Source organism: Centroberyx affinis, unplaced genomic scaffold (assembly GCF_046629955.1).
Source record: "Centroberyx affinis isolate AG114_WGS23_722 - 3 ecotype Tasmania unplaced genomic scaffold, CSIRO-AGI_Caff_v1 ptg001042l_1, whole genome shotgun sequence".
Classification (NCBI taxonomy): domain Eukaryota; kingdom Metazoa; phylum Chordata; class Actinopteri; order Beryciformes; family Berycidae; genus Centroberyx; species Centroberyx affinis.
Window position 1 is genome coordinate 728 of NW_027279598.1, and position 9,273 is coordinate 10,000.

At 44.9% G+C, this 9,273-nt stretch overlaps 1 protein-coding gene across 1 annotated transcript in view; it reads right to left on the bottom strand.

Moving 5' to 3' along the window:
- Nucleotides 1-3,293: 3,293 nt before the first annotated feature.
- LOC139647066 (SH2 domain-containing protein 4A) overlaps nucleotides 3,294-9,273 on the bottom strand; it is a 10,988-nt gene continuing 5,008 nt past the window's right edge. Inside the window, exons 3-6 of the mRNA XM_071522893.1 lie at nucleotides 7,877-7,994; nucleotides 6,520-6,625; nucleotides 6,159-6,363; nucleotides 3,294-5,400 (exon numbers count right to left, since the gene is read on the bottom strand). Of these exons, the coding sequence (XP_071378994.1) occupies nucleotides 5,246-5,400; nucleotides 6,159-6,363; nucleotides 6,520-6,625; nucleotides 7,877-7,994 (584 nt within the window). The 3' untranslated portion in view covers nucleotides 3,294-5,245. The remainder of the gene's footprint in view (nucleotides 5,401-6,158; nucleotides 6,364-6,519; nucleotides 6,626-7,876; nucleotides 7,995-9,273) is intronic.

Below are 9,273 nucleotides of genomic sequence, written 5' to 3' on the forward strand. Positions count from 1 at the left end.
GAGGGGAGGGGAGGGGATTGAACGGAGGACAGAGAGGAGGGGGAAGGGTTGGAGGGGGGTGGAGAGGAGGAGGGGGGGTGGGGGGTGGGGGGGTCGAAAGCAGATCCAGGGAGAGGGGGAGGGGGGAGGGAGGGAGGGAGGGGGGCAAATGGGGGGGGATGAGGGGGCGAGAGAGAGAGAGACGTGGTGAAGGACGGAGCGGGAGGGAGAAAAGGGGAAGGTAGAGCGCAGGGGAGAGGAGGGTGAAACAGGAGGTTGTGGGGGGGGGTGGGGGGGTTGAAAGGGGGGGGGGTGAAAAGCAGGCCACAGAGAGAGTGAGAGAGAGAGAGAGAGAGAGAGAGGAACGGTGTGTGTGTGTGTGTGTGTGTGTGTGTATAGGGAGGAAGACGGGGGAGACGGACAGCAGGGGATGAAGATAGCGTGGGCCAAACAAAGAGAGAGAGAGAGAGAGAGATGGAAGCGTGGGAGATCCGTGATGGAGGGAGATTGAAATGCAGCGAGACAGAGAGAGAGGAGAGAGGGTGGGAGGGAGGGAGGGAGGGAGGGAGGGGGTTAATGATGGATGCGTTGTCCGGACAGCCAGTGTGTGCTGTCACAGACCCCTGTGGAGGTACATATGTTTGCACCAGCCATCCAGCTCCCACTCTGGAGGAAGGGGAAAAACTCAGCTGTGGCGAACTCGTCTTCACGCTGCAGTGGGAGCGACCTGCCCGGCGCCAGGCAACCTGCGCCGGAGCTGGATCTGGAGCTCTGGGGCTGGGGCTGGAGCTGGAGCTGGATCTGGAGCTGGATCCTGGAGCTGCAGCTGGGCGGACCCGCAGTCACGAGCCAGACCTTTGAATTTTTGTCCATTGGAGACACAGTGTCTCATTGTGATTTCCCTTTTTTTTCTGTTTCCCCAGTGTTAGAAAAATGTGTCTTTCTGCCTTCTCAGATCATTATCCATCTATTATCTATTCTTAGGAGTCTCACACATGACATACAGATATATACGACCCCATATAGAAACACAATGCTTTCGTATATCCTAAAGAATCTCATCTACCCCTCAGGTTATATTTCCATGACCCCAGGAGTCAACGGATCTTTGACCTTTGACCCTTAAAGCTGTTAAAGGTGGAGTCAGGATAGGCCTTCCTCTGTAAACAGCTTCTTCTCTGCTTCTAATTCGGTCTTGTGCTCCCTGGGAAGAGCGAGCAGAAACACCAGTAAATAGCATTAAAGACCCCATGAAATGGCGTCTTTACTGGATTTGATGCATTTCCTGTTGAAACAGGATGTTGGGGCGGGACAAAACGCAGCGAGGGATCATTCAGAAGTCTCAGCCAATGGGGAGAGAAAGGCAGTTTTATTGGATGGGAGCGGTGCAGAGGGGCGGGACTGATCAAAAATCGGACGGTTTCATTGATTAGAAATGTATATTCACGCCTACTGGTGCAGCATGAGGTCACCATGAAAGATACTCTGTTTTCCGGGAAATGAAAGTAATGGGAGTTCACTTTAAAATGACATGTGCAACAATTACAGCAACATCCTTATCAGTGTTTCGAAGCAAGTTGCACCCCGTGGCTAAGTTGAAAGACATTAACGGAACCGTAAAATCAGGCCTAAAAGAAATTCGCACTTCAAAACGTTTTTCTTCATTCTTCCAGTATCTCACTTCACTCACATTTTGATTGGCATCTCTCAGCTCAAGTCCACACGCTGCCCCTGTGTCTGAGGTAATGTGTATACAAAATCCTGTTAATCTTTAGCTCGTTGGCGATTTCAAAAGCACAATGGCCGGTTCCAGGAAGTCACGGCAAATATGGCGATGAAAGTCTGTCTGTCCGCCCGCAATCATATTTCATCATGGCTTCTTTTTTTTCTTTTTGCCACCTCATAATGTGTAATTGATTGCCGTCGTTGAAGCACTGGGCGAGTATTCACTAACACAATGTGCCCTCCCACTGTTTCATTTGCATGATTCCCATCCACATTTCCTCTTTATCGGAGCAGCACATCACACGCTGAGCTCGGATGTCTGTTACATGAGGTCTTTAATGTTGATTTTTGAAGCACGGTCTAAGTGTTTAGATCATATTTTTGGGGGGATGAAAGCATCAGATGGAATTATTAATGAATACATGAATGATGCAGAAGAATACCATCGTGGACTGACAGGGTGACGAGATCATTTGCCTCATAATTGTCCCAGAAGCCTATAAGAAGCATTTGGAATGACAAAGCATATACTGATCCATAAAGTAGGCTATTGGGAAATGCCTTGAAATTGTATTTTTCGCTATTTAATATGTAGATCATCTTACACACAAATTTATAACACCCTTAGGAGAGGTTTTTAGTGGCATAGAGTTAATAGATGGTTTTTCTTTACTGATCTTTTTCCCAGATAGTGGCTGATGATTCCAAGTGGCCCAAATACTTTCAATCACATCTTAGTGGATAATTAGTTTCTTAAGTCAAGATTTGTTTTTTTTAATACGAAAATTTAACTTTGTACCGGTTTGTAGAATGGAGGACATTAAAGTATATTTTGAATACAAATGTAGATGATAAAATATGTCTAATTTGTACTAGGCTTTGTTCCTGGTAATCTTCAAAAAGAGGTGGTATTTATTAATCATTTTACATTGTACACTGCCTGCTTTATTACTTTGAAATGGTCAATCTTCACAAATACACACAAAAAAAGAAAATCTTTATTCAATTTAAATGTATGTTTTCGTCTTTCTAATTTGTCTTTATTCAATGTTTTAAATTGCAAAATATCTATTAGTGAATAGATCTACTAGAGATTAAAATGTAATACTTGACATATACTGTTATATTACTGTGTAATATGAAGCTTGGTTTGCTTGTTTCCTTGAACCCCTTTTTAAGAAGCAGCCAAATAAAGGCAGCAATGAGATAAACACTCAGTGTTGAAGTTGGACAAACTCTTTTAGCCTATACAGGTTTGTATAAGGCAACTTCTGTAGTAAGTAATGTATGTTTGGTTTGGCAAATAGGCAACTCGTACTCATAATTTCATGCTCACAACAGCAATAGCATGGGCAATGTTAAGACTAATTACATATTAATTATCCAGTCTTGAGGCAACTAATGAGAAAGCCACATTTTGTCCTTCAGTGACGTTCTATTCATAGCCTATTACAGGTTACTGAGCCATAAACTTACTGTAGTAATGGGTTTGCCGGAATTGTGAAACTGTCTGATCTTCTGACTCATCGTCTATCTGTTCACATCGACTTCATTCATAAAGCCAGATAAGATACACTTTATTGTCCCAAGGGAAAATGGTATCAGACACATATAATCCTTGCTGTGAATCATATAATGACACAATGATGATATATGAGCTGTATACAACGATTTACAGTCATACATGTGTTTAAAGCATAACACATAGACAACACACTCCCTGTCTCCTGGCTTCACCTCCCAGGACAAAGGGGACACTTACACCTCTGCAGGCTGAAAGAAAAGACATTACAACCCAATAACACACACTTTCTTATGGGACAAAGATGACTTGCCTCCTACAATGCTTTAGTGGGAAACCCAACACTGCTCTACTATATATAGCTGGGCTTTTCACACTGTGTGCATGACTGGCCGCGTCAAGTCACATGATTCAAGACATATGCGTGCACACACACACACACACACGCACGCACACACAGAGGCAGGATCCTGAGGCTGAGGGTGTGGAGGTGGTGAGGGGAATGCGAGCGGCTTTATTAAGTTGGCTCTGACTCGGTGCTTCCCGTGACCCGACTCCCATTTTGCTCTGTCTCCCCCGACCGTCTCGCTCTCTGTCTTCAGTCTGTGCCGCGCGCTAATCGGCTTTCTACGCTTTCCTTTTGATCTCGACTGAGTGGGGAGTGTGTGTGTGTGCGCGTGTGTGGGTGTGTGTGCGTGTGTGTGTATGTGTGTGTTTCTGATGCGGCTTGTTGAATAGATGCCTATGTCGATGGTGTAAACAACTGCTAGCACCAACTTCTTCAAGTGTTCCTCTGTATCTCTGTCTTCCCCTATCATTCAGTCTCTCTCTCTCTCTCTCCCTCTCTCTCTGGCCTTATGAGTCTCTGATGTCATACACACACCGACAACATATGCAACAGATATACAACTTTATTGAAATGCAAAGCCGGGATGTAAATCAAAGCATGAAATCTGTTTTTTTTTTTACCACACCACACCAACAATAGACATACAAAATCAGGCAGTAGAATCCACAATACAAATGGAGGGAGAAACGCAACACAAAGCTCAAAGTGTCAGGATCTTAGGCAAGGAATCGGTGACCAAGTAAACGGAGCATGTGACCGAATAGTTAAGCAGTAACTACAGGTCAAACACTCCACTCCTCAGAAGATGGCGAGCGGTTACGTCACTCGTGATAAGACACACAGGCGGTTTTCTTCCTCTCTGATATATAATACCGCATTCTGACAGGAAATATTCATCATCTTCCTGCAGTGTCTCGCATGTGATGTCCATGGTCCACTCTGTGATTCCCCGCAAATCTGTTAATCACAATTACACGCTATTTATTCATTCACATCTACAAAAAAATAACCACTACTGAGATAGGATAGAAAGCAGACCTTTTAAAAGGGATAGTTCAAGGTTTAAAGGGCCCTTTGTGAGAGTCCGTTCAGTCTGTCCCCGAAAGCCCTTGCACTGGTGTGTTTGTTGTGGAGATACTGTGTGTGTCAGCAATGCTGCTGAAAGTCAATGAGGGTAAAACATTACTCTGAAAAGTCACACACACTACATTCCAAACTGTTTCTTCACTTTTATCACCACAGAGTTCAACAAAACAGAAGGACCTGAATACGATTTTTACATTGTTTTCAGCCCCACTGACTAACGTTGACATCTCAATAATAAAGCTTCTCATTTAATAAGCGATCCAGAGCCTGTCTCTCTGTCGGTCTGTCAGTCCCAAGCAACTGGACGAGCGCATTTGAACTCAGCGACATCAAAGCCGCTCGGTTCTATCATTCGGGCGGACCTCGGTTCAAAAGCTTTCCAGTCCTTCTCTCCCTCCGCCCCTCAGTCTGCCGGTCTGCTCCTTGAAGTGAGGCCTAATGTCAGTTCACGCCTCAGGTTCAAGTGAGGATCCCCCAATTTTCCACCTGGTCCTCGAATGCACCCGGTCCTGCAGCGTTTGCGTCATGTTCCGTAGGTTCTGGTTCACTGGGGGTCACAGTATGGAGTCTTAGCACCCCAAGGCCTAGTGGAGCAAGGGGGTGCTTCTCGCCTGTAGGTGGGAGGGTTTGACGGGCAGAGGAGGCTTGGTGTAGGCGGATGTGGGCGTTCCGGTGGCGAATGTCTTCCTGAGCTGTGCCACGCGACCGCCGAATGCCGGCTGCTCCTCGATCAGAACCACTGAGCGGGAGAGGAGAGGGGCGTCAGTTCACGGAAAAGTCCCTAAAATCTAATATCATTTGCAGCCAAAAATCGACTACATTTTTTGGGAAAAAAATGCAGCGATGACTGATGACTGACAAGATGTTATTTGGTCAATGTGATTAGTGCTAGGTCACCAACATGGACGTCAATTGAGTGTGTCAAGGTGTGACGTTCACCATACCTTAGCCTATGTGAGTTCTTGTAGTTTTTCTCATTATACTGGAATAGCAAATATCAAGCAAAATCCCTGGAAATCTATTTTAAGCGATATCTACAAATTTGTCAGGAGAGCATTTAGGACCAATATTCCTCTGAGCTGAGTTTGGTGAGCTACATCTACTAATTTATCCCACTGAACAAATGATAATAATATCTTGTCAGCTATCAGTTCTACTTTATTCCCACAAATTCAGTCAATACAAGCAGGTTTGGAGGTTTTTCTAGCAAATTGAATCAGATGCAAGTACTTTGCCACAGCTTAGGGCTTTTCTGGGGATTTCTGAGGATTTTCGCTCTTTCTTTCCTCTCTATTATAACAACAAGCCCAAATCTGGACTCACTTAGGCCAAGGTACGGCGAGTGCCACACCTCCCCATACCCAATTACCACCCATGGGATGGAGACGTGTGTCAGAACATGATTATCGCAGACTGATACAGACATTTGCAACACAAAAGCACATGTAGCTACAGCACGTCTCTCCCAGCCTCCTTCCTCCTCTCTCGTTTTCTCACCTCTGTCCTGTGGGCGGGTCCTCTCCGCGTCTGGCAGCTGGGCCGTGAGTGGCAGCTGGTTGCCATGGCTACTGAGATGGGGCCTGTAGAGAGGAGCCCAGTCGCTGAGGTTGTCCACGCTGCCGCCTGATTCGCTGTCGCTGTCCTCGGCGGGGTCCTTCAGGTCGTACTCGCCGCTGCACGAGTCCGTCTCCTCCTCCTCCTCCTGGATGGAAGAGGGACACGATGTGATGGTGAGCAGAGCAGGGGTTCCCTCTCTCTCTCTCTCTCTCTCTCTCTTTCTCTCTGTCTCTCTCTCTCTCCAATAACTGGCCAGCTTACCCTCTCACCTTTAAAGCCACACACAAACACACATACTTACATCTGTGAGGGGCAGCTGTATGTCTTCTTCAAAGCTGAGCTGCTGGGCCTCTCTTTCTGGCAGCAGGTCCACTGTCTGGATGCCATTCACACTCTCACTCTGGAGTCTGGAAGACAAAGACCTGCATTTTTAGACCAGGATATAAAAGTCGTTCCAACCTTTAAAGCAATCCTCCAGTTAGTCATCTGGCAAATTGCCTCTATATTGCTAGTGCTGGTACGTGTTAAAGCTCTTGTATGTGTTTTAGCCAATGGTGAAACCTAGCAAACGTGCACTGTAAAACATAATGCACCAAATACTGGAAAAAGAGATGAAACTGCTACCAATCTCCTCATAACTGGCTCCAAGAGCTTAGCTGCCAAAAGGTTGGTGAATTCCTTTGACATGTGTTTAAGCAGGAGTCTCTTGCAGTAGTGCTCAAATTGAAATGTATGCTAAACCTTCAAAATTCAGCTTATCAAATGTGTTAAATGGACCAAGGACTTCATTAAAGATGGCAGCCTCCTGGTGTGATGTTGTTATGCTTCCCACAGTGCAAAGCAAAGTCCCAGTGTCAATGATTCTGCTGCCAGTTGGTTCAGAAACACCTTCCACTGGTGGATGGGCCCAAGTGACATGGCAGAATGATGTCCACCCAGGAGGCGGACATCTTTAAGCACTGGGTCCATCACTAAGGTCAAACAAAACCCTGTACGAAGAATCCTTTTATGTTATTTCAAATCTGGAATCGCAAGAATTAATAAGGTCTGCCTATTTATTCAAGAATTGGGTTAATTAATCTTTGAAATAGTTTGGCTGGGCCTGCATGGAGGGGGACATGGGAGGGGACTATTTTGCTTCCTTCAAGTGCTGTCAGAAATACTGAAATTACAGGTGGAGCCACATGAAAGATCCAAGAAAGAAGTAAACATGACTGGGAAAGTTGGAATTTTCTCTGATTTCTGTGATGTTTAGTAGGCAGATAGCATAGAAACGGGGTCAGTGGGGTCATGGTAAAAGTGATGCATTTTACTGTTAAATGTTATTGTTTTGCACTGTGAATAAGTCATATTGTTAGATGCTTCTTCACTCTTTCTATAAATTTTAGTTAACTATTTTTGCTATTATTGCTCATTATTTTAATAAATTAATTAAAACATCACTTGCACTCGATGTTTTATTGCACTTGATTTCTACAACAACAACAACAACTACCAAAAAGGGTCCATTTTGTTATAATTTATGAAAACACTTGAATGTACCAACAAGTCATACTTAAGGACTTCTGAGCTGTGTGGAAACAGGAGTTTACGAGGAGCACTTGAAGGCAGCAACAGATGGGTAAAAACGTAAGCTGTAAAATGCTTTCTGTCTGTACCTGTTATTGATCAGGCTCTTGAGCAGCTTGGAGGACTTGAACTCGTCCATCTCCCCTATCACACTGACGCTCACGTCTCCGTCCCGGCCCAGCAGCCAGCTCACATGCTTACTGGAAGCTGGAGGGGGAAAAAAACAGAAAAGCAGAAAAACAAAATATTTGAGGTTACAGGAGATATCATTTGATCTCGGAGTGCCAGCAACTGATTCTCATTTTAGTTATTTTCTGATCAAAGGAGCCGGCTCATAAATTGTTATTCTGGCTTTTATCCAGAAGGTGGTGCTGTCCTATAAGTGTACGGCATGAGGAGAGAGCTGCAGCCTGACACAGTGATTGACAATGAGCTCTCTCTCTCTCTCTCTCTCTCTCTCTCTCTCTCTCGCTCTCTCTGTCTCCCCCTTCTGCTCTATATTTGTCTCTCTTTCTGTCACTCAGTCAGTTGAATTACATTCACTAGGCTTCACTGCCAGGAATTAGACATACACACTATTGCCAAAGCATCCAAATACAATGGGAATTCATGCCAAATGGGGGTAAATATCAGTCCCACTTAAATATGTATGTATGCATGTCTCCCCTATCTCTTTCCTGTCAGTGAGCTGGCAGAGCTACATGAAACTGACCAGGGTCAAGTCACCAACTCCCTCTGCAGTTTGAATGGAAAACGGCCTGGAATATAGGATATCTCTATTATTCTCACTAATTTCATGCAATTTCTGCTATATGAATAGATAGAATGGACAGAGTGGATAGAAACATCCACTTCCGGAACTGATCGCCTTGAAAATGAATTTACCCAAACTGTGCCGCCTACACACAACAAAGTCAACTTTGTCTCTGTTCCCGTCTTGTGGGACTGACGTGTGTTTGAACGCTGTCATACAGTAACAAGGGCACACTGTGTAGGATGCACATTTTTCACATTTATTTTAAGCGCGGATGTCACAGGAATGTTCCAACCTCAGTGTGACGTCTGCTGTCAAAGCGGCCATAAGTCTCCGTCTGTGTGTGGGACAAGCCTTAATGTTCACAATCACAGCCACTCCAGTGAATTCACATGTGCTGTAATGTGATAACAAGACGTTTCCATTATCATTATATTACTGCTGATGATGTTTGTATCCACGCCCACAAATTAACCAGAAATGTGGCACATCATTAACGTAATGGAAATCTTTATGGGTTACCCGGCTCTCTGTGTGTGTGTGTGTGTGCCAAAATCTGTGTGTGTGTGTGTGTGACATTTAGAGGCCTGTGAATGTATACACATGTAAGGATTGTCTTTCTCGGCCACAGGGCAGTGAACAAAGAATGAGAAAGAGAGCTAACTAGATTGTATGTTGCGCAACCCAAACACACACACACACACACACACACACGATAGCTTCTCAGGTGAC